The sequence below is a fragment of the Muscardinus avellanarius genome (assembly GCF_963383645.1).
Source record: "Muscardinus avellanarius genome assembly, chromosome: 11".
NCBI classification, from domain to species: domain Eukaryota; kingdom Metazoa; phylum Chordata; class Mammalia; order Rodentia; family Gliridae; genus Muscardinus; species Muscardinus avellanarius.
The window spans coordinates 12,362,431-12,387,159 of record NC_137797.1 but is presented as its reverse complement, the minus strand read 5'-3'; the positions used below and the strand labels follow the sequence as shown (position 1 = coordinate 12,387,159).

At 52.9% G+C, this 24,729-nt stretch overlaps 1 protein-coding gene across 1 annotated transcript in view; it reads right to left on the bottom strand.

The window, feature by feature from the left end:
• MYH9 (myosin heavy chain 9) overlaps positions 1-23,562 on the bottom strand; it is a gene marked incomplete at both ends in the record, with an annotated part of 58,833 nt that extends 35,271 nt beyond the window's left edge. Inside the window, 5 exons of the mRNA XM_080706130.1 lie at positions 143-235; positions 3,906-3,999; positions 5,046-5,073; positions 18,278-18,434; positions 23,230-23,562. Coding sequence (XP_080562256.1) covers positions 143-235; positions 3,906-3,999; positions 5,046-5,073; positions 18,278-18,434; positions 23,230-23,562 — 705 coding nt within the window. The remainder of the gene's footprint in view (positions 1-142; positions 236-3,905; positions 4,000-5,045; positions 5,074-18,277; positions 18,435-23,229) is intronic.
• Between the last annotated feature and the right edge of the window lie 1,167 nt (positions 23,563-24,729).

Below are 24,729 nucleotides of genomic sequence, written 5' to 3'. Positions count from 1 at the left end.
AACATGCTGACAGAAGCCCATCTCGCCCCTGGGTGGGGAAGCTTTCTTTCTGAGGTGAGAGCACCAGGTGGAAGGCCAGGTGCACCAACACTCTACGCAGGGCCCTCTGTTCCAAAAGCTGGGGCCCCTGTCTGCTACTCACAAATCGAGAGGAGTTGTCATTCTTCACAGTCTTGGCATTCCCAAAGGCCTCCAGAATGGGGTTGGCCTGCAGCAGCTGCCGCTCCAGCTCCCCCTGCAAAGGACCCAGTGGTGATGGCCAAGCAGTGGCTTGGGCTGCCATGCCTGCCCCGCCCAGGGAGGGATGGCGCAGAGCCCCGCCTGCAGGCCCCACATGCCAGGACGGCGGTTGCCACTCCAGCCTCCGCCGGGCTCCTGCGTTGCTCAAGTGCAACCTCCTGCCAGAAGCGTGGAAAGTCTGACTGCCTTGGACTTCCTTAAACTCAGCGAGCAGCAGCACTAGAGGGAGAAAGCAGACGGCTCCTTCGGCTCCAGGAACCTGGCACTAGAAGAAGGTTTGAAAATAGCAGTGGACACCATGGTGCTGCCTTTCTCTGGATGGTCTCTTTCCTGTAGACACTTGCCTCCTGCCTCCTCCTTATCGGTAATCCCCACAGTTTTATTTTCGTAGGACAAAAGACACAAGCTCCTCTCTCCGTGTCCTAATCAACATTTGCTGTCCCCACTGAGCGCCAGCCCTGCTCGCCCCACAGCAGGTCGGGAGTGTGCACTCAAGCTACTGACCAAGGTCAGTAAACCCTACTGTGGACTTCTGGTGCTGTGCAGGAATAAAAGGCACCTGATGGGTTCTCAGCCCTGGGTCCTCACAATGACGGCGCAGGCACAGGCGGCAGGATGGAGCAGCCCCGCCCCACAGAAGGGGAAGCCGAGGGTGAGGGAGGAGGACTGACTTCCCTAATGCCAGCCAGTTATCACCCAGCAGAGCAGGAAGTCAAATCTTCTACCCCACCCCCGCCAGCCACGGTGATGCCCCCTTCCCGCCTAGCCCCATGCAGGGGATCCACACTGTCAGGTCAGACCAACTTTGGAAGTAGCCACTCTCCTTCCCGGTAGGCCAGGTAATGGCCAAGACGGGCTGGGGAAAGAGCTTCTCATTTCCCTTAATGGATGGAACTCTCTACGGGGAAGACCCTCACACTGGGCTGGGCGAGGTCTGCATTTATTAGCAAGGCCGGAGGGGGCCAGACCTTTACAGGAACATGTCCCTAATAGGTGACAGGAAAACTGGCAGCAGCGGGAGCCCCCAGGTGAGGCAGGAGGCCAGCTTCCCAGCACACCTGTGACACGCACCACCCAGGACGCTTTGGAGTCTGCTGAGCCAGTCGCAGGCCCGCCAGAGGCAGGGACCGGAAACAGCCTCCTCCTCGACAGCCATCCTTGGCCAGGACCTGTCCTGGCTGGGGAAGCACATTTCCTGCCATACAGATAAGCAGTGTCTTGCTCTGAGAAGGGCCAGGGTCAACCCCATGGAGCAAGCTCACGTGAGCACCGGGCCCAGCAGTGACGACACGGGTTCCCACTCGGCATCGGGCATTCTGGGGAAGCGGCCCCGGGAAGCTGGCTGAGGCAGCCAACGAGCCAGATTAGGGTGGGAGCTGCTCCCCACCCACTAAAGTGTTCCATCAGAGCACAGGCCAGGCTGCCAGGCTGGCCAAGCCGCTCCCATTCCCGCAGACGATGGGAGTGCAGCCCCACCAGTTTGCCCGCCCAGCTTGGAGCCAAAGCTGGGGCCTCTGTTTGGAATCACACACAGTTGCTGTGGAAAGTAGGACCACGGGCCAACTGGGAGCCACCACTCCGGATGCCGAGCTGTTCCCTGCTGACAATGGTGATGGCTACCCTATGTTTTATCAATATTTGGTTAGGCACAGAGACTTATTTTTCAATGAGATCTGTGTAAGTTGAAATGATGAGGTAGCGTATGCCCATAAGCTTGGAAAGACCAATCAAGGTTCTGAAAGGCTTTAACAGTGATGGTGTTTCTGCCAGGGGGGGGGGGGGGGTCAACCAGTACATAAAAAATTGAAGGGGGAGTGCTGTCACAGGCTAATATTCAGTCTACGGAGGTCCACCTGGACAGTCTCTTCACCCAAACTCAGCTGTGCCAAAGCCAGACGTCATTCTGGTGGTCTGAGGATGGCCAATGGGGGCAATGCGAAGAGAGAGAACTCTCTCCCTGAGATGCCATGGCTGCCTCATTCAAGAGCGTCCCGTGTTCCATGCCCCAGCTGCACGTGGGCAATCAGTGCAGCTATGTCAGCCATGGACATCAATGACCGCGGGCCTGAGCAGTGGTGGACGCCTGAGGTGACCTGCTCAACAACCCTAGATGGACAAGAGCCAGGGTGTGGGGCTGCCATGTTTTGCCACGTCACCCCCACTGTCACCCCACCACAGGCCGTCGGAATGCTCGCACCCCTGTCCTGTCTGTCGCTACAGCCACCAGGCACGCCGGTCCACTTTATCTCTCCCTCTCTAACTGTGGTCCTGTCTCCCGTCCTCCAGGGGAGGGACTCCAGCATCACCCTCTCGAGAACCGGCACATACCAAGCATTCAAAAAATAGTTGGGAAATGGATTTTACTGCAAACTCAGAGACAGAAAACCACAGCTAGAGAACTCTTAACCTCGCAGCTCTGTTTTTAAAATAGGCCCCCTTAGGAGAATGGAAAATGAGGGGTGGAGAGAGAGAAAAAAAGAAACTTTATTAGCTTCTAAATATAACTCCTGACACCCCATGGAAAAAGATTTAGTCGTGAGAAGTTTGGCACATGAAAAGTTACTTCTGGTCTGGTTCCAGAAAACTGTACACATTAGGACATTCTGCAGGACGCACCCAGATCTGCATGCAGAGACACACGCCTCGACTTACACATGAACGCTGCGCACAGCACACCTGTGAGGCGGAGCCACCAAGTGCCGCAGAGTTCCCTTGATGGCTTCCTCTGGCGCTTAGATCTCACAGGGCGGTTTAAGTGCGCTTGAGAGAGAGAGAGCGCCCCACGGTCATGCTTAGGGCTGACTACCCCAACCTCTGTGCACTCCAGCGTGGGGCCTGGCACTGCTTCCGACCCTCTGGTCTGGACCGCAGAGCCCAGGAGGCTCCAGGAGAGGGGTGCCCACTCCACTGTGCGGAGCTCTGAGGACAGCTGGTGTTGACCCTCTGCACCCCTGCACGAGCTATCACTTCAAGGTGTAAGAGAGGCCACTGTGTGCCACACCCAGCCCCTCCTGCCAAGACAGTCAGTGAGCCGAGCCTACAAGAAGAGTTCTAGCTGCAGAAAGTGACAATGGTGTGGAGTGAAAAGCTGCTAGAAAAAAACAGAGTCCAAGGGCACACGATGGCAGAACACGCATTCCCGGTGCAGAACGTGCAGAACGTGCAGCTCACCTAGCCAGGATACTGCTGAGTTCGACCAAATTCCATCAAGAGGGAGAGGGAAAAAATGGAAATAAGAAGATGACTTTTCAATCACCCTTTTGTCTTCACTGGGGGTTGTCTACCCAGAGGCAGCAGGGAAGAGAAGCGGGGACTCAAAGGCAGGCCTGCCTGAGGCCCACCAAGACTCCTGCAACTGAGAGCCAAGCCTCGCGCTCCCTCCCAGCCTCAGAAGTGGAGGACACACAGCACTCTGTTGCAAATGCCAAACGCACCGCTAAGTAAGCCCTGGGACAGCTTGTTTCCATAGCAACTCACAAAGAAGGGAGGCTGAGAGCGGAATGGGCTTGCTACCACCAGACCACTCCCAAGACCGCTCTGCTGCCACCTACAAAAGCGGGGCGGGCCTCCACTTCAGTCCCCAAACCACCCTCATTCAATGGAAGGCCATCTTAGGTGCCCTGCCTCTGTCAATCCAGGCCCCGTTCAGGGAGACTGGCACTCACCTGGTCCTTCTTGCTCTTGTGTGAGGAGGCCACATGAGCCAGGTACTGGATGACCTTCTTGGTATTCTCTGTCTTGCCCGCTCCAGACTCTCCCCTGCCAAGAGAGCCAAGGAAGTCCTCCAATGAGGCGTGGCCATGCCCTTGGCCTCGGTCCCTCTCCCCTCCACACTTGCTGCCTACTTCTGCCCTTGTGTTGAGGGCCCACAAGGGACCCAACAAAACTGGTGGGAAAAAAAGAACAGCCAATGAAATGCTAGGTTCTGGAATCCCCACTCAGTCCATTTCCCATGCCCCTCCAGGGGCTGGACCAAAGTCAGCTCATACGCACTGCCTGCCCTGGTCACTTGGCAGCCCTCGTAGCCAAATGCTTTAGGAATCAGTGTGAGGCAGCTGCTGACTTGAGGGTCAACGGCACACATGTGTGTTCCTTTGATACTTCACTTGAAGTTGTGTCCTGTCTCCCTCAGCACTAGGGACTATGTCTCTTTGTTACACTCAGAAGGTACCAGTGTCAACCTAAATCCGGGTAAAGAAAGAGGCAGAAGAAATGTCCTGCTCAGGAGATCAGGAGAGGCTAGTCAGTTCCCAGATGGACTAGTCAGGAAGTCCCTCTGTGGTGAACTTATCCTGAGCACCGACCTTTTTGTTATATGTGTGTCGTATTAAGATTGAACCCAGGGCATTCTACCTCTCAGCTACACCCCCAGCCCTATTTTATTTTTATTTTGAAACAGGGCCTCACTAAGTTGCAGAAGGCCTCACTAAGATTCTGAAGCTGGTTGTGAACCTGTGACCCTCCTGTTTTGGCCCCTAAAGGAGTACCTACTTCTTAAGGAAGCGGGTAAAGCCTCTGGCTGTGAACAGCAAACACATCATCCTAACTCCTGTCCCAGAGCAAATAGGGGGAGGTAGGTAGAGAAAAAAGCTGGGAATGGAATTCACTGGCACAGGTCTTAGCAGGATAAGAATATTCTTTCCTCAAGAATAAGAACAGAACTCGAGTTGATCCCCAGCACCACAAAAGGGAGGGAGGCAGGGAGGCAGGGAGGGAAGGGAAGGGAAGGGAACGGAAGGGAAGAAGGCAGGCAAACAGATGGGGTAAAAACAAGACCCCCAATGCCCAGATAGAGAAACACTTACGTGCACAAAATGGACTGGTCTTCTCGGTCTGTAACAAAGGAGAAAACTGGTTAAACTCTGGTCAGATACCGAAGCCTCCCAGCTCTGGCTCTGTCCACTCCCCAGATAAGCACCACAGAACCTCAAACGCCACCATGCAGGGACCCTCGCAGCCCGCCAACCCAGCTAAGCATGGGAGGCAGAGCCCTGGGAAGCCACCCCTGCCCATGCTCGGACGCTGCTCACGCTGCCCGCCCACCCATGATGCCCAATAGCTCTCTTTCCCCACCTCAGAGAGAGCAGTTTTCTGAAAAGCTCCCAGAAGCTGCTTCTCAAGAATCAAGGTGCAGCCTGCTCCTGTGGGCCTAGAGCCAGCCTAAGGCCTGTGGCAGGTATTCTCCACTGCCTAAGAGACCAGGGGCCTGGTGGGAGGGCACATCATGGCCCGGCTCGACACTGGGCAGCCCAGGCCCAAGCTGCACCTCCCATCATCCTGTGCAGCCTTCCCTGAGCCCTAGCCCTCCGCCTGGCGCGGGACGGTGGCCTAAGAGTCAGTGAGACACACGGACACCCCAGCACAGTGTGTCTGGCATATGTAAGGTGTGGGTGTGCAAGATGTCACTTTAGAAGGGGCCTGGAAAGACCAATGCACGTGACCAATGCATGTTCTCTAGGCCTGGGAATGGAACTTCCAGAAACTGTCCCAACTCTCTGAACTGCTCAGCAAGGAAGGATAGGAATACACTTCTTGGGTACAGGGAGTGCTGCAGTGCCCACACTTTGAAAGCTAAGCTTAACAGAAAAGCTTTAAGATAATCTGGCTAAAGTCAGTGCTGGGCGCCATATCTTAAGCAGAAGCCAAAACCATAAGCTCATTTTTTTTCCTTTTTATTTTATGCCATAGAACATTCCCACCCCCTTGGAACCAAATCAGCATAAATCTAGCATTGGGCTACTAATGTGTGAGCAGTGGCGAGATACACGAAGTCAATATGCTACTAATTTCCTTGTAGGATTATCTTAAGCAACAAGTAATGTGTACAACGGACCCGCTGTGACACTGTGGACAGAGTGAGCGCTCCCAATGGCCTGTTTGCTTCTCCACCATGACCATGGTCACGAGAGTGGGACTGGCAGTGGAGGAGTGCCAGTGGTCACTGGTAATATCAGCACACAGAAACACAGAGGCTGGCGACAGAAGGCCATGCACCCTGGCTCCTGCAGCCAGCCTGGCCGCTGGAGAATGACTCAGGGCTTTGTGTGTGTGCGGCCTCAGGAGATGGATTTGGCTGACAACGCCAGCAGACAATGACCAGCGGGCCACCTGCCATCTGCTTGCCACTGGGGTGGGGGCGGGAAAGAGTGGACAGGAATTAAAAACAAACCTCGTGCCCCACACAAACAGCGGCTGCCCCTTCCCTCAGCTGTAGTTCCCCTAAGAAGGATCTACAGGATGCGGGTAGGAGGTGAGCTAGTGGCTCACATTCACACAAATACACCCCACTCCTTGCTCTGAGGCAGGGACCATTCAGGGGGAAAGCCATGGGGGAGGGGGGCTTCCTCCCCTTTGTCATCCTTTCCAAAAAACAGTCCTTCAAGGCTGCTCCGCAAGGACAGACACCAGAGGAGAGACAGGCAGGAAGACAGAAGGGGAGGAGGAGGCGGGCTGGGGAGAGAGTGGTTTTCATCCCTTGTTCCCTAACGGCAGTTTTCTGGGGCCCTGCCCTCCTCCGCCGCAGCTCCCTGTGGTCTGCCCAGCTGTGGGCATGTTTAGTCACCGCTCCACAAGCAGGCAAGAATGTACCTGCGCGTGCTGGCAAGTCGCGAGCAGCAGTGGCCCAGCCCGATGCTACCATAAAAGGAAACATTCTCCATCCCTTTCAGAAGGAACTGCTTTCCCAGGCTGTCCAAGCCCAGTCCCTGGGATGGCTGGAATTCCTCTGTGTGAGGAGGAGTCAGAGGCTCTGCTGCTGAACAGGAGCAGAGCCCCCTGCACACTGCAGGGCAGGCCCACATGGGTGTGGGTATGCACAGAGACAGGGGCATGGCTACCCAGGACATGTGCACACGGCCATACTCAGACACAGCTGCCTGTGCCTATACAGTCCCATATGGTCTATACGGTCCCATATACACAGACGTACAAAGGCATACATACACATGAACACATGCACACAGGCATGTGCGTGAAGGAACATACACATAACTGCACGCATATATGAACTCAGCACGCACCTGCACCCATGTGCACAGGCACATGTGTGCAAACACAAAGAACACATGCACACACAGACATACATTAACACACACAGGGACAGGAACACACTCCAAGCTCCTAACCCCAGAGCTGGACTCTCCATCCAATCTCTATCCAGCCACCATTCCCATCTATCCCTAGCGCTGACCTTTCACCCCCAGTTCCCGCAGCCTAGTTACCCATCAGCACAGCCTACACACGCTTTAAGGAAGCCTTAATTCACCAGAAACCTTATTCAGGAAGATGCTTTCGGAAAGGAAAACCAATGGCTGTCCTCACTCCTTGACCTCTGGCCCCACCTTGGCATCCCAGGGCCACCTGCCTAGAGGGACGCACATCGGCTCTTCACATCCGAAGGGCCCTTGCTGTGCTAGGGTGGGTTTCCGTCTGCTACCCTGTGTGGCAACACAATAACCTCACGAGGTAGAAATGTTGTGAGTTACAGCTTCTGTTTTGTGTGAAGTCCTTTAACACAGCAATAAGGAATTTCTTCCTGAGCTCAGAGCATCCCTTCAGAACAGCTGAAGGCTAAAATTCTTAGCATGCCAGGCTCTTAGACTGACCTAGATCCTCCTGCTGTCCACTGTCCTCTATATTCTAGCACTGAGGCCCCATACTGTCATCATAGTGGACACAGACATTTAAAGTCCAGTACAATCTACTGGTTTGGGTTCAGGACTTTTTTTTTCCCAGTACTGGGGATTGAACCCAGGGGCATTCTACCTCTGAGCTAATCCCCAACCCTATTTTTTATTATTATTATTATTTTTTGGTGGTACTGGAGATGGAACCCTTCTACCTCCGGGCTATACTCCTGACCTATTTTATATTTTATTTGGAAACAGGGTCTCTTAAGCCAGCAAGGCTGGCTTCGAACCTGCAGGATCCTCCTGTCTCTGCCTCCCAAGCACAGGGATTACAAGCATGCGCCAGCACGCCTGGCTATTTTTTGTTTTTGAAACAGGGTCTTGTTAAGTTTTGGAGGGCCTAAGTAGCTGAGGCTAGCTGCAAACTTTTGATTCTCCTGTATGAGCTTCCCAAGTACTGGATTTATAAGCGTGTGCCACCGTGCCTGACTTTGGGCTCAGGTCCTTATTTAAACCAGTGGGGAATGAAGGCGCAATTGGAAATGCCCTTCTTTCCTCTATACAGAGGGAGGCCTCAGGGCCTAGGCAGTGCACAGCCACCAGAGACCAACCTCTTCTGGGAGGAACAGCATCTGAGACCTCCTACTCCGCCCATTTTGAGGCGTGGAGGATAGAGACAAGACAGAGCCTCTTGTCCCTCTTTGAAAAAGCAGCAGCCTTACTGCAAATAAACTCTCCCCAAAGCCTGAGCAGGGGATAGAGGGTGGCAGAGAGGACAGTTTGACAACCACTGGTCTGTATGAACCACACCTGCCTGAAGCAGCTACAGAGAGGAGGAAGCCATGGGCTGTGAACTCTGGAGCCTTGGGTCCTGTCCACCTTCAGCCCTGCATACTCCCAGGTGATAGCTACTCCCAACCTCTAGGAACCAGAGCAGGCTGCTGTGAGGACTGGAGGGAACAGAGTGCACAGGCCCTCACTCAGACCTCTTCCTTCACCACAGACTCTGCATCTCTGAGCTCCCCACTGGGCCCTCCGAAAGCACAAGAAGGACTTTCATGAGTTACACACACTATGACCAGGTCATTCCCTCCTCTGGTTTTATTTTAAACCCAAAAGGCCCAAGGCTGAGCCTAAGGAATGACATCACTTGATCTGATGTGGCCACCCAGTGTGGACGGGTGTTCCCAGCCAACTCAGAAGGCTGGCCCAGGTGGGAGGAGAGGAACCTGGCTACAGGTACTGCAATCCAGGCATTTCAACCCAGGTACAGACATCTGGAGGGCCTTATCACTCACTTCCTCTGCTAGAGGAGCTGGGGCTGATTCTTGTCCATAAAAGGCCACGGGCCTCACACAGCTGTGACATCAGCCCTACAGGAAGTACAGGAGGAAGGGAGCGGGGCCTGCTTCACCGGCAGCCATTGCTGGGGACTGACTCATGGCAGGCTCCCAGGGTCCCCGTGAGCAGCTCTTGTGAGCCACAGCTGGACGTGTGCCCTGACCACACATCTCTGGTTCGTGGGGTTCTTTGGTACTAAGAAATGGAACAGCCTCTGAGACTGCAAAGTCACTTCTCTGTGGATAGCATCTGGGTTCTTAGAGGGCCAAAGTATAAAGCACTTTGAAAAGTATAAAAGTTTTCCTTTCTAAAAGCATTTACTCAAATGAGCTTTCTATCAAAGCAAATTAAGATTTCTTTCAAATGATTTAGGCAGTGTTGACAGTGATTACCAGGCCTCAGGAAGTGGGGGTGAGGGGGGTGGGGAGTTTGGGATGGTGACTGAGTGGAAATTGAGTGAGAGATGGTGAGAGAGGAAGATAGGGAAGTGCAGCTCCAGCGGGAGGTGCACCTGCGTGGGGCAGGACCAGCAGGATGGTCCATGACAAACAGGCCCCAACCTCCCCTCTCGGAAGGGTCTTCGGTATTCCTGAAGATACCAGCAAGAACGCGGGCAGCTCCCTGTGTGCAGGCTGCATGTGCAGGGTCCCCTGCACTGTGTCACCAGGATGGGGATTCCCAGCTTGTCCTGGGCAGACTATAGTCTCCTTTCTGCAGACAGCATCTGGGCCTTAGGGGCCAAAGTGCAAAGCACCTCCCAAAGTATGTGACCTGCAGCTCCAGCTCAGAACTTGGGGGCTGAGAAGGCCTTGGAGAACACCTGGTTCTGTTACCTCAGCCCAGATATTAGGCCTCTGAGTCCCCAGAAACCTAGTGATTTGGTCAGTCACAGAGCTGAGCTGAGGAGCCAGGACAATGGATTCCTAGTTCTTCCCCAAGCTCCCTTTCACTGAGGTGACAAGCTCCTGGGAAGCAGATGGAGGTGAGAAAAAAGCAGGTGCAAAACACTGCTTATCAGCAGAGGCTGCAGATGAGACAGGAGCCACATGCCTCCCTGCCTGCCCAGCAGGTGGCCAGACAGAAGGAAGATGCTGCCAGCGGCCCCTGAGCACACAAGGTGGTCTCCCAGGCACATAGACCCAGAACAGGGGAGATATCCACACAGCAGCCATCTAAGCCAGTGACAGCTGGACTTGGTCCAGGGCCTCCACCCACGGCCCTGTGCTCCTCAGGAGGCCCAAGTGCCCAGGAGCAGAAGTCAGAGAACAGGCGGCCCTCCCCACCAGGCACCCTGAATAACTACGAAGCTCTAGGGGCTGCTCTTGACTTTGACTATGTTAGAGGGTGGGCAAAGCCCCAGACAAGCCTTCTCTTCTTTTGGTCAAAATGCATCAGAACACAGTGGTTCCTGTGCACAGACAAAGCTAGCAGGAAGGCCATGCAGACTGGCACAACAGGGCTGGGAGGGGAGGTTCTCTTTGAGAGTGCTCACAGGCAGCTCCAGCAGGTTTGCCATGCTAGCGGGGAATTCAAAAGCCACTTCTGAGTGCTCACCGCCCACGGCAGATGTCATGGAGATGCTCCGAGTTCAGCTCTGCCTTGCTCTTATTTAATTCTCCCCTTGGGGAAAAGAAAGCAGGGCAGGAAGGGACCAGGGCAGAATTCTGGGCAGAGAGGAAGAGGCCCCAGTTCACAGTCCCGTAGAGGGCTGGGCTCTCAGGGGGGGAAGGAGCAAGGGGAGAACAAGAAGGAAGGACAGTGGGACAAACACGGGGGCATGCTGGACACAGCCGGTTCCCAGCTGGAGCACAGGCAACCCCGGATAGGGAATTCAACTCCCTTGGAGTCAGGCTTGCTCAGAACACCCATAAGGGGTGGGGGGCATGGCCCATGGGCCATTTCCTGAAGAACCCGGAGGCCCAGCTACCTCGGAGAAGGGGCAGCCAGTTTAATGAAAGGTATGCTGGCAGCCGCTGGGCAGCCTCTGCCCCTGGAGCACAGCACGCTCTTTCCTTTTGGCTTGGACCTGGGCTGTACTCTATTTGTGGAGTGTGTCGGACAGAAGACAGCATGAAGAATCAAGAAGCCTGAGTGGAGTAACACCCTGAGCCCCAGTCACTGCTGTTTGCCAAAAGAACATCTTGGGTCCTTGATTTATTACAGTAGTCAACACTGGACCAACAGCTTGGGTCAAGGCTACAGGAATTTTATACCTGCAGGCTTTCAACTTGTTTATCTCTGAACTGATAGCTGAATTCCAGAAATGTGGAATTCAATCACGTCAGCGCCCAGCCCTGGCATCCTGGGCCACAGTCCTACCGGTATCTCAGAGCCAGAACTTGAGCGAACAGGACAAAGGAGCTGGGAAGCATGGTGGCCTTGTTGTTGGGCTGAACAAAGCAAAGGCCGAGCATGACAGCACATCCCTGAAATCCCACTCCCTGCAAGGCTGAGAAGGAGGATCACAGGCTTGAGGCCAGTCTCAGCAAGTTAGTGAAGCCCTCAGTAACTTAGCAAGACTCAGTTTCAAATTTAAAAACAAAATAGGGCCAGGGGTATAGCTCTCTGTAGAATACCCTTGGAGTTCAAGTTCCAGTACAATTAAAATAAATAAATAAATAAATAAATAAATAAATAGGCAAAAGTAGGCCTAACGCTGAATCCTTGAAAAGCATCTTCACCACGCTCCTCTTCTAGAAAGATTTTCTAGAAATGGGACTGTCAGGCATACACTGCTGTAATAGGCTGGCCTCCTCCAGCACCAGGTCAGGGTCCACACATCCACCAGCAGCCCAGTGAACAGAGAGCAGCTCAGGGCCACAGGAAAGTCACGCGGCGCAGTGTCACTCTCCTGACCACTGCTGCGGGCCTATCAGCCCGCAGCCCTGCTGCTGGGGGAACACGTCCACTCCAGCTCTACTGTGCTCCTTGGCGGCCGCAGAAGAGGCGCTTTGAGAGTCACTTCCTGCTCCGGCTGCTTCGGAGGACCCGAGCTCTCCCAGGAGTCTCTTTGAGGAGATCAAGAAGCCCGCCTGGAGGAAGAAGCTGGGTGTCACGCTGAGTGAACAGGAGTGTGGCCAGGACTGGGCGGTGGGAGGCTCAGGGCGGCCAGTGCTTCATTAGGAAGGTGGACTCCCGTCTCCTACGTCCCCTCCTCCAGGCACTTGTCGCGGGCAGCACATCACGGTCTCCTTTAACTCTGTAGCTCAGCCACATCACTCATAAGCCCGAGGAGCAGAGAGAAAACGCAGGCTCCATTACAGTAAGTCGATGTGTCCTGGCAGGTCAGTTAGGAAGTGACAGGGCCCCACTCCGTCCAGTTCAAGCCCTGCGGTCTCCTCTGCTCAGCGCTCCCCCTTGTTCACGAGCAGGCTCCTCCTAAAGCGCAGGCCGAGAGGACCCAGGCCCTTCCTGGAGGCCCACCCCACCCTAAGCAGCTCCACGGGTGCCCTCCTCAGTGCTGGACCCCTGCTCTCAGGGAGGAGTTGATTGACGTGCCTCGGGACGGCACAGTGACGTCCTCCGCAGGACCCACGGTCCACATGTGTACTCTCTGCACAGTGGCTAGCGCACAGCAGGAGCATGGCTGGCAGAGTGATGGCCGTGTCATGCAGGCACAGGGCTTGGCTCTCCTCGGTGAGCCCACACTGCCTCCCTAGGCACAGGGGGAAACACAGGGCCTGGCTCCAGACCTCCCAGCAGACAGCAGGGCCTTTGTGTGTGGACGGCAGGCAGGGCTCAGCCTCCCAGCCGGCACATTCCTGCCTGAGTGGAGTCATCGCATCTGTGGCTTCCCGCTGCTCCAGTTCCTCAGCAGCCGTCCTGGCCATCCTCACTGTAGCCCTGAAGCATCCTCTGGCCTCTGACGAACATAGCTGGCGCTTTGTCTCAGAAGGATGTTGGGAAGCAGACAGTTCCACAGGGCATGGAGCATGTGCAGAGAGTCCAGGAGGTCTCTCCTCTCCCCAATCTCCGCCTAGCCACTGAACCAGCCAGAGAAGATGGGAGGCAGCAGCAGTGCCCGGGCCCATGCCCATGGAATCAAAATCCCTGGGTTCTGGGGCTGGTTCTGTGGGCCTTCAGACAATTTAGTCACCATATCTGAGCCTGTCCATTTACCTACGAATGGGATGGACCATGCTCAGATGGGAAGACAGCAAAAACTCTGCCCTTCGCTGTTTACCCAGAAAGGTTAGTCAACCAGCCACTAAGAGAAGTGTGGTCACATGCTGGGCACTAGTAGCAACTGCTGGCGGCTGGCCACTTCTAGTGTAGCTTCTGCAGAAGCAGAGGTGGGGTGGGAGGGGCAGCACAGAGCTGTTCTGGAGTGCCTGAGGCTCAGAATGAAAGCAGACCCTGCTGTTGCCTCCCCCAGAAATGCTAGAAGCTCATTAAAATACCACAGTCAAGGAAAGTGAAACCTGGCATTGCAACTAATTAACATAGAAGAGGCCGTTTCTATGCTTGTTGGGAAGATAACTGGGCTCAAGTCAAATTCTTCTACTGGTCAGCTAAAAACACCCACAGGGAGAGTGCAGAGGGCCTGGCCCCAGAGCAGGCCAGAAGTAACATTTCCCAGGCCTTGTGAGGCTACATGTGGCCACTGCCTGAATTCCACAGCAGCCCCTTGTGCAGCCCCAGACACACGGTGTACCCCTCAACACTGGCGAAGCTGCTGCTCTCCTGCCCTGGTGGCTTTGGGCAGTTCAGAGCCTTCAGAACTGTTAAACCACCCTGAAGAATGGCTCAACCCCAAGGCTGGAAGACCCGTTAACGGCTTTAACAGGCCTGAGAAGGTGGGCCCACCATAACACCACAACTGGAATTCAACCCAAGGCTGAGGATTAAAACAAACAGAACTGTGCAGACAGGTCTGGGCTGCGTCATGACCACTTATTGACACATACCTACCAGGCTTTCCTCAGGAGTTGACCTCCACAGTACCTTCCTGACCAACCCAGCCCTCAGCCACCATGCTTTCTCTGAACTCCAAGACACCTGATACCTGTCAGGGTCAAGCCACCACCAGTGTCAGCAGTGGCTTGTCTTGTTATACAACTATAGCCATAAATCTCTGTCTGCAAATATGTCCCATTTCTCTACCTAGACACCTGAAGCTTCCAGTACAAGGTAAAATGCAGAACTTCTCAGCATCTGGCACTTTCTATCACCTATATTCATGGCCTAATCCAAGGTCCCATATGCTGCCCTATCCTGTGCCTGGCAGACAGCACTAATCTACCCCAACATTCTTTGGCATTGAGTACTAAGTCCTTGCCAATACAGGATCCAGGCAGCCACTACTGACCAATTGGAATTGACAGAATAAAACAATCTTTGAAGCTTAGTCCAGTGGTTCTTAACTGGGGAGAACCTTGCCCCCGAGGGAACATTTGGTGGCAAGGACAGTTTTTGGTTGTCACAATTGGAGAGTGAGGGTGCTGCTGGCATCGAGAACAGAGGCTAGGATACTGCTAAACATCCTACAAGAAGCAGGACAAGCAGAAACTCATTCAGCCCCAAATGTCACTAATGCCAGGGCTGAGAAACCTGACAAACAGTATAGTGACATGTAATTTATCATCTGAACTAGAAGGCTTTTAAGGTTAAAGAGGGTTTATCAATAATGACTGCAAGACAACAGGCAGAAATCAGGATGGAATAGGCAAACCAGAACATGTCAGAGATGACAGGCAGGGGAAGGTCCCCGGGAAGTGTCAAAGAGCTTGTCTCACAAAGTCTCCAGACAAAGCCACCAAATACACTTTTTGGCAGAGTAAATGCTAATATGTCATAAGCCATAGCCAGCTTAGGAAGGAAATCTTTGATTAGTTATTGTTACAAAAAAAAAAAAAGAACCATTTGGCTGTGCCCTCTGAGACCGAAGTGACAGAGAACAAAGCCATTTCCCACCGATGCCAGGTGGGCAGCATGCGCAAGACTTTACTCCAGAATAGAGAGCAACAGGCCTCAAAAGCCCGTGCCCCCAAGCTCCGCTGATGGCACCTGACACAGAGCAGGAACCACAGGCTCCTCTCAGAAACGTCCTTCACTAGTCTCTTGTCCTAACAGGGCAACGTCCTCCCTGCCTACTGAATAAGAAAACTATGACTAAGTGATCTGTGGGTCCACGGTGCACAAGAAGGAACTTTTCGACAGCTTGGAAATGTTCTTAGCTGGTCAACATGGGAGCTAAAGAGCCCAGTACTAAGAGGGCAAGGTAGAAAGTGCTCAGACCAAGAGTTGGAAAACAACAACAAAAGAGTTAGAAAACACACGGACCACTGTGCTTGCACTGACCACTAAAGTAGAGCATCAGACTTCAAGTTCCTCTGCTGACAAATCCACTTCTTACCCCTGCTCTGCAAAGATGAAAGCACCCACCCACCTACTTGCCATCCCAGGTGAGGGCAGCGCCTCATTCCTATTGAGGCCATTCTGTTCCAGACCGAAGGAAGCTCCAGCTCTTCATATACCCCTCTCCACCCCAGTTACTTACAGTTTATGGGGATTCTGGAAACCCCCCATCTATTTTTTTATTCTGAGCAAATAAAAATGGACGAATCTCTTAGGGAAAGTCCCACAAGTTCTCTGTAGAACATCTGGAAACACAGTTCCAACAACTCTGGCTCCTTGCTCTCTAGCACCACACTGCTCCCATCAGAATGGCCTACACACAAGACAAGCAGCCTGCCTGCTGGATGACCGCTCAGATCCCAGGTCCAAGTGTGGGAACATGCCCTTATTCAGTAGTTCAGCTCTCAAAAAGACCCTAGAGTGCACTTCCTGCTCAAGGCCAATGAAGACAGGCAGGATAAAACTGACTCATAACCTCTGGAGACAGAGACTCAGACTCTTCTGGAATCTTACAGAATGTTCTTCCACCAGACTGTTCTCATTAGCGCTTTAAACAGCCATCCTACTTTGAAATTGAAAGGCTGGCTTCTGAAAGGACTCCTGGTAGATGTGAACATAAGCCAAAGGCTAGGCCAAACTTGTACATCCTACACAATACCTAAGCCTGGCTGTGAAACATCTTCTCCTGCCTCTGTATGGTGCAAGATACATGTTGCCACTTTACACCACCACTGGAGGACACACTATAAAATTCATTACCTAGATGGACTACAATGTTTAATAAAGAAAAGAAGATACTACTGATACAAAATAGAATCTAACCTGACCTGAGAGTCAGGTTCAAGTTAGGATTACACATGCCAGGTACCTGGCTAAACTCTACATGAAAATATAAGAGCAACCTGGCCCTGGCCATACAGAGGTGCGAAAAGGCCAGTGTAAACACCCACGTCAAATAAAGCATTGCCAGGCTCTGGTGCAAATCTAGCCCAGACCTTCTCTCTGTAGGGCATAAAGCCACAGTGACTCTTAAAAAAAAAAAAAAAGAAAAGAAAAAGAAAAAGAAAAAAGAAAAGACAAACCATATGTGTGGGGCTGGAGGCTGGTTATGTCTCTACTGTAGAGTTTCTGATGCTTGAGACCATGGGCTCTGTCCCCAACACCACTAGCTAAATAAGTAAGTAAGAGTAGGAACTTGCCAGGCACTGCGGGCAGATGGAATGGGCATGGTGCTTTGAAGCAAAAAGACCTGCTAGAGCAATGCAAGGGGTTCCCTTAGCCACGGCTGGAGAGGGAGGCACTGCGTGCTGCTAGAGTTGGAGTGCTGTCTCTGCAACAATGAGGAGCCTTTTCAAGATTTGCATTCCAGAAAGATAACCAGGCTGCTGGAGGCAGAGGGAGGGTTGAGACAGTGAAGGTTGCGAGGCCAAGCAAGAGTTGCAGGAAAAAAACCGCGAAAGCGTAGCCAGGTGTGGTGGCGCACACTTGGAATCCAGTACTTGGAGGCCAAGACAGGATGATTGCAGGTTCATGGCTTCAGCTACTTAGTGAGGCCCTCTGCAACTTCGTAAGACCCTGCTTCAAAATAAAGAGTAAAAAATGGGCTGGGGTGCAGCCTGGAGGTAGAATGTCCCTGGGTTCCATTTTCAGTCCCACAAAACAAACCAACAAACAAAAAACTACAGAAGCCTGGGCCATGGTAGAAAGGAGGAGGCAGGATCAAAAATGTTAATAGCAAGAAAACGTATAGAAAGTCTCGCCTGACTTGGGAAAAGGGACGAAGGCGAGAGTGTGTGATGAGCCCCAGGCTCAGCGAGTTGGCAGCTGGTGGCGATGGAGTGACAGTGCAGTTCTCAGGCAGACAGGGACGGTGGGAGCCTCTCCAGGGGAGCACTGGGAGTGAGGACAGGACAAGACCTAAGGGAGCACATACGTACAGCAGGGGAGACGCCACACAGATGGGGGCCACGGGCTGGGGAGCACCGCAGGGCACAGAAGGAGCGGGCAAGGCAGTTCTAACCAGGGAGCAGTGGAGCAAAGCGAGAATCACAGATACAACGCAGTCAGCCACACACCAGGCAGGGGTTGCTGTCAGTCTGGCCAGGCTTGACCAGGAGCTGAGAATGGGGGCAGGGCACAGATGCCTCTGCTGCAATGGGCCAGCGGGCCTGGGATGAGCAGAAGGTGCTGAGGCCAGTAGAGACTGCGCCTCACTTTTTTATTTTATTTTATTTTTTTTGGGCGGTACTGAGGGTGGAACCCAGGGGCCTTCTACCTCCGCGCTACATTCCCAGACCAGCTGAGGCTGGCTTCAAACTCATGAGATCCTCCTGTCTCAGCCTCCCAAGCGCGGGGATTACAAGCGTGCGCCACCACGCCCGGAAATGTGGCTCACTTTTAAAGGTGGAAAAAACTTGAAAAGTTTCCAGCCGTGGGGAAGGGGAAATGGAGAGAAAAGGGAGTAACTGATAGGAGGACCTTGGAAGAGAGCAGAGAGGACTGGTGCAAGCACTCTTGCAAACAAAAGAAACTGGGAAACCCACAAGGAAAGAGGCTTTTTAAAGCTTCATAAACATGTTATATACACGTGAACATGCCCCTAGATGGCCACTGGCCCTGCCTCTCCTGAGACAATTTCCAGGACACACTGCCTCGCCCCAGCCATGAGGCCACGTGGATGAGCCCCGGCCAGCCCTGCCCCTGGCGCTCACCTTGCATCATGCTCCGGTAGGCTGTGTCCGTGATGGCGTAGATGTGCGGCGGCATCTCGTGCCTTTTCTTCCCCTTGTACATATCCACAATCTCTTCTGAGTAGATGGGCAGGTTCTTGTAGGGATTGATGACCACACAGAACAGGCCTGAATAGGTCTAAAGAAAAGAGCAGCAAAGAGAAATGGACTCAGTTAGGAAGTCTGACTCAACAGCATATAAACTTCGTGATGAAATGTGCTGCTTCAAAGGCCCCAAGTCAGCCTGACATAAAAGCCCTCCTGGTGCCTCTGTTCCGCAGACCTGCTGCAGGTGTGAGGACACCAGCATCCTATCTCTGCTCCCTCCCGACTGCATGATGGCTGCCAGCTCTGTATGTTTCTGAGTGTTCACTGGACAAGACTGTTGGCAAAGCAGACAGAGGTCCAATTACCAAACTCAGACCACCCCAGGACAATAAGAGATGTGTTTGTCATCGTGAGAGATGCAGAAAGGGAAAAGGATTCAGCTGCAGCCCAGAAAACTACGTAGAAACACAAATTATTCTGCACTGAAGGATTCTCAGACATTCAAACTTAAACCTCCCTCACACTGGAAAACTCATCATGTGTTAAACCAATTAGAACCTTTGTGGGCTAGCAGCTCGCTGACAGCTAGCTCGCTCTCTGTAATATTACACAGACATGAATGTGCAAATCCCTCAAACACTTTTTCTAAGAAATCCTTTTTCTAATAAGTTTTTTGCTATTTTCCCCCCAAAGTCTCTCTCCTTCCACCACACATGCAAAAATGCCAGACTGTAGCCAAGCATGGTGGTGCACACCTGTAATACCAGTACTTGAGAGACTGAAACAGTAGGTCCACAGATTTGAAGCCAGCCTTAGCAACTCAGCGAGGTTCTCCGCAACTTAGCAAGACAAGACCCCATTTCCAAATAAAAAATAAAATTGGTCTGGGGGCATAGTTCAGAGGTAGAATGCCCCTGAGTTCAATCCCTAGCACCACAAAGGAAGAGAGACTTCTAACAGCTACATGAGATCCCCAACCACACAGTGGCAGGTGCTTGGTCTGGGGGCTTGGCTCACTTTAATTGGCTGGAGCAACCCAAGCACCGTCCTCCTAGGGAAAGGGGCCAGGGGACAGAAGGCTGGTGGAGGAGGCCTGGAGCTCACGCTTCACACTGCCGCAGACCTGACTCGGTTAAGGGATGACTAGGATCACACAGCGTCCAGCCACGCCGGGACCACCTCAGGCCTTCATTTTCCTCACCACGCTGCCTTCATCTCCAGTGTTCACAGCTCCACTCCTCGACCACAGAGCAGCCAGTAACTGTGGAGGTTGAACTGTGGCGCCCACTCAGCCCTTTACCCTGCCCCTGCCCCCCAAACTGAGGATGGATCTTCAGGCTGAAGCCAAAGGCAGGGTCCACATAGGAACCGGGTGTGAAGAGGACGGCTCCTCCCCTGCACTGGCCAAAAGGCTATGGAAGCCCCAGAAACAGCCTGCAGGAGAACCCCAACCACACAACGGTGAGCATGGAGACAGTAGGTGGGCAAGGACACAGACTGGCATGTCACCTGCCTCCTCTGCTTGCAGGAGAAGCAGGCTTGGGTCTCCTTTCTTCCTGGGACATTTAGCATTCTCCCCTCCAACTACCCTTCACAAGGGACCAGGAGAGCTCTGAGGCAGAGAAGTCCAAGTGTGCTGCTGGCAATGGAGGGCTTGGGCGCTGCGGAAGGAAGGAGTGAAACAAGGACCTCTTCTGCTGTCTCCTGCGTGAAGGCGGGCGGGGACAAGACAGAAGGCCAGGGAGCGGCGAGGTCATCCCAGGAGCTCAGCACAATCACGCTTTGTTCCCGGGCTTTGAGAAAACCCACACTCTAGGAAATCCAGCTCAGTAAAAGCCAAGGACACATGGTCACACATGTAGGGAGTGCCCTGGGGCCAAATGTTTAGAAACAGCTGGCAGCAACAGCAAAAGGGGACGAAGATCTTAGGAAATGTTTTTCTGTCAGCTAGGTAGGCAGGCAGCCGGTGCGGGGTCTCAGGGGCCCTGAGCTCTCTGGGTGACTGCCCTCCAATCAGTGTTGAGGACCAACTAAGCCCTGGGGTGACGCACAGCTCAGGTAGGAGGCAGGCGCCGCGCTGGGTGCCCATGGAGGCTCAGACACTGAGCAAGTGGCTCGGCTCCCACGCAGCCACGCCAGGGAGCTGCTCCATTCACAGGCCACAGAGGCTCTTTGTGCCCAACCGCCCCCCGTCCCAGGGCCTCACCCCCGAAAAGGAAAAGACAGAGCAGCTGCGGTGTAGAATTAGCCACGCCGCCCACAATGCCAGGCAAACATGTGGCATGAAGGCTCCTGAGGTCACACTGCGGAACATCATGGGCAGAGAGGTGGACTGTGCACGAAGCGGCACCCCTGCCCGGCAGCCACCAGTGGCTTTGATCTCCCACGCTCTGCACCTGTTAGGTCTCCAGCAGGACAACTGCAGGGACAACCGGCCTCGCTTCTGGTGATGCTGCCTAGGAGGGCCCGTGCGAGGCAGGAAGAGCAGCACACGAGACGGCAAAGGAGCAAGGCGGAACTGATGCCTCCAGCCAGAGTTCTGGAGAAAAAGCCCCAGTACCACCACCTCATCCGCCATCGCTGTGAAGCCCTGCACACCCCTAGCCACTAAGACAAGGTGCAGCAACTGACACCCTCTACGCCTAGTGCTGGGGAGCAAACCTGGGCCTTGAGCACACTAAACGAAATGCTCTGCCACGGAGCCACACCCCTGCTGAGCATGCGCGTGTGCACACACATGTGCACATGTCTGTTACTGGGGATTTAACCCAGGGATATTCAAACTCTGAGCTACACCCCAGCCCTTTTTATTTTTTGTTTTAATACGGGGTCTTGCTAAGTTGCTGAGAGTCTGACTAAGTTACCAAGGCTGGCTGTGTGCCTGCAATCCCCCTGTCTCAGCCCCCCCAAGTACTGGAACTATAAGCGTGCACCACCATGCCCAGCTAGAATGCATTTTAGTAATTACTATTTCCCTTCAGCAGAGGAAAGCAGCCAGCTGACATAGGCAAGCAGAGGCACCTGACCTGGGACCAAGTGAAACGAAGACCGAGCAGAGGAAGAGGAGTTATCTTCACATACAACAAACAGTGGCAGCCACAAGTGCAGGCCCTGCACAGGCCAGGCGCTGCTGGTAGTGCTACAAAGTTCTCATGGAATTCCCAGATAAGGACGCCCGGCTCCAGGCCCTGGAGGCTTGAACTCCGTGCCCCTGCAGGCCCTGCTTTCCTAAGAGAGCCTGTCTCAGCTTAGTGGCACAGCCACAAGGGGTGACATGAGCTCAACAGCCTGCCAGTCAACAGGACTGCGGCTCCCCTGCTGTCCCTGCGGACAGGCGGGGCTTCCTTAAAGGCCCTCGTTTTTCTGCGGGTCATTACTTCTGAATTTCAGTGGGTGAGACTCCTTAGGGTCAGGAGTTTCTCATTTGGTCAAGACATACTGTCATCAAGAAACAGATAAGAGAAAATTGGGCTGAGAGTCAGGAAACCTTGAGTTCCGGTCTCGTTTCTGCCAACACCTTGCTGTGTGACTCCGTGTTAAGTCCCTTGCTATCTCTGCGGCTCGACTCTTTGATATCACAAGGTTGGACTAAGTTGTCCTATACAGAAGTGCTTTTCCAATGAGAATATTCCATGTATCTACTTGTTAAAAGGTCCCGACCAATCAGGCGCAACCCCAAAGGATGGCCATCAATGGCAGGGAAACAAGGACTTCATTACCAAGGACCGACTGAGCAATCCCCAAGGTAATGCAGTCTGTTCACAGGTCAGGACTTCGGGGCAATTCAAAATAGCTGAGACTCAACTGAGGGCTTCAGGACATTTTAGGGCATTCAGCAAAAGTACCAGTCTAGTGCAGAGGGGGAGTACACTACAGAAATACGTTAGGTTGTCCTGAAAGCATATAGAAAAGTAAATGGCTGACCCTTTGGGACTGCTCACCACCCTGTAACAAGATGACCCGCTGCCCTTTTCCACTCTACGTATGATCATGGGCAAATCCCTCAGTCTGAGATTTGGTCTTCCCATCTGTAAACAGATATGGTTGTAATAAGCTTGAGAGTTTTCATGTCCTTCTGTTCAAAAGCATTCTGAAAACTGTTGTTCAGCCCTGAGACCAAGAAGCTCAAGGTGGTTATGATAGCTCATTTAAATAAAGAAGTTATTTTCGCAAGCTATTTCTTTCCCACTGGGGACAAAAAAACAGAAGGAACTATCTAAACTGAACAGTGGACTCTGAGGTTCATACTAGAGAGAACCTTGAGAGCCCAGGTCAGAGAGCTTGAAGCCTACTGCAAAGAGACGGCAACGGTCATATCCCAATGTTCCCTGACATCATGATGGACGTCCTTTTGCAAATGTAGTCCCACTAGAGGAAAGAGAAAAAGATGCTCCTGGTCACGCTAAGCGTGTTCTGGACATGCTGTGAGCACACCTGCATGAAAGTGTTGCCTGGTCTCACGATTCCAGTCTTATTCTTGGTGGCTTCTCTGCTCTAAACATGGTCCCCAGGAAGGAAGTAACACCCACATGCCTCTACAAGGCACAAATGGCAGAGATGCCAAAAATGAGATTGGGGCAAATTAGGAAGAGAGGGGACCAGATGGTACAGGAGGAACAAACTGGGAAACCAGGAAGAAGGCACCTCTGTGCTAGAGAAAATCTACCACGTGGCCTGAACCCACACATCTCCAAGATTTGTGGTCCAAGCCTAGCAGATGGGCTGCCCTGAGACAGGGCATGCTCTTCTTCCTCTGTCTGGCCTAAAACAGGCTTCCTGTTGTGCTTTTGGCTGCACGAGGAAGAGAAGACAGTAACGCTGTGAGAACACGCATCAGGAGGCGCGGATGCGGAGTGCACGCCGGCCGCCCTGCGGGCCGCACTTACATAGATGAGCCCCGAGTAGTAGCGCTCCTTGAGGTTGTGCAGCACCGAGGCCTCGTTGAGGCACGTGAGCTCCGCCATGTCTTCCACCTTGGAGAACTTGGGCGGGTTCATCTTCTGGATGTCGTCCTTGTTCACCTTCACCTTCTTCCCGTTCTCCACCAGCTCCACGAGGGCCTCCTCGCCCATCTCTTCCTTGAGGCTGGCGGGCTCGAAGCCACTCTTGTCGGAAGGCACCCATACCAGCTTCTTGGCGGCCCAGTCGGCCTGGGCCAGCGGGTTGTTGATGAAGTTTTTGTCCACATAGAGATACTTATCGGCAGCTTGCTGCGCCATGGTGACTTACAGCCAGGACCTGAAAGAGAAAAATGAACAACATGTTAGCTATAACTACATCAGCAAGCGGCATGTTGGCGCACGCCTGTAATCCCAGTACTTGGGAGGCTAAGACAGGAGGATCACAAGTTTGAGGACAGCCTCAGCAAGTAGTGACACTCTCATCAACCTAGAGACCCTGTTTCAAAATAAAAATTGAAGTAGGGCTGGCGGGCCAGGTGTGGTAGTACACGCTTGTAATCCCAGTCCTTGGGAGGCTGACAGGAGGGTTGCAGGTTCATAGCCAGTCTCAGAAACTTATCAAAGCCTCCGCAATTTAGTGAGACCCTGCTTCAAAAATAAAGAATAACCCAGGCGTGGTGGCGCACACTTGTAATCCCCGCGCTTGGGAGGCTGAAACGGGAGGATAGCACCAGTTCGAAGCCAGCCTCAGCTACTTAGTGAGGCTCTCAGCAACTTAGTGAGACCCTGTTTCCAAATAAAATATAAAAAAGGTCTGGGAGTATAGCCCGGAGGTAGAAAGCCTCTGGGTTCCAACCCCAGTACCACCAAAAAAAAAAAAAAAATTAATTAATAAAATAAAATAGGGTTGGGGATAGAGCTCAGAAGTAAAAGTGCCCCTGAGTTCAATCCTCAGTACCACAAAAGAAAGAAAAAGACCCAGAGCGGGGGGGTGGGGGGGGGTCTCAAAGGTAAATATCTCTCTCTGGATTCAATTCCCAGTACCACAAAAATAAATATATAAACTACATCAGCAACAGGAAGACCACCTGCCTTTTCTCTCTGCAAACTCTAATATAGTAAAATTCTATGTAACCAGGCTGTATAACTTGCCACAATTTTCATGTTCACTATTTTGGGAAGAAGATATGCATCATGGTCAAAACAAGTTGGCAGCAGAGGTTTTGCTAGAAATTCATTGTAAGGGGTATCACGCTAGGGTCACTACATAATCAGCAAATCTATAAACAAACACAGTCTCTCAAATGATAAGCCCCAGAGTCTCAGCATATGGATGAGACCAGAGCCGCTCCGCTGCACACCTGCCACCACAACACCAAAGCAACCACACAACGTATGAGCTTCCAACAAAAACGGGGTTCCAGTTAGCCAGACACTGCGAGTCCCTACAGAATGGCGGCATTCTGACCGATTTTTTGGGGGGGC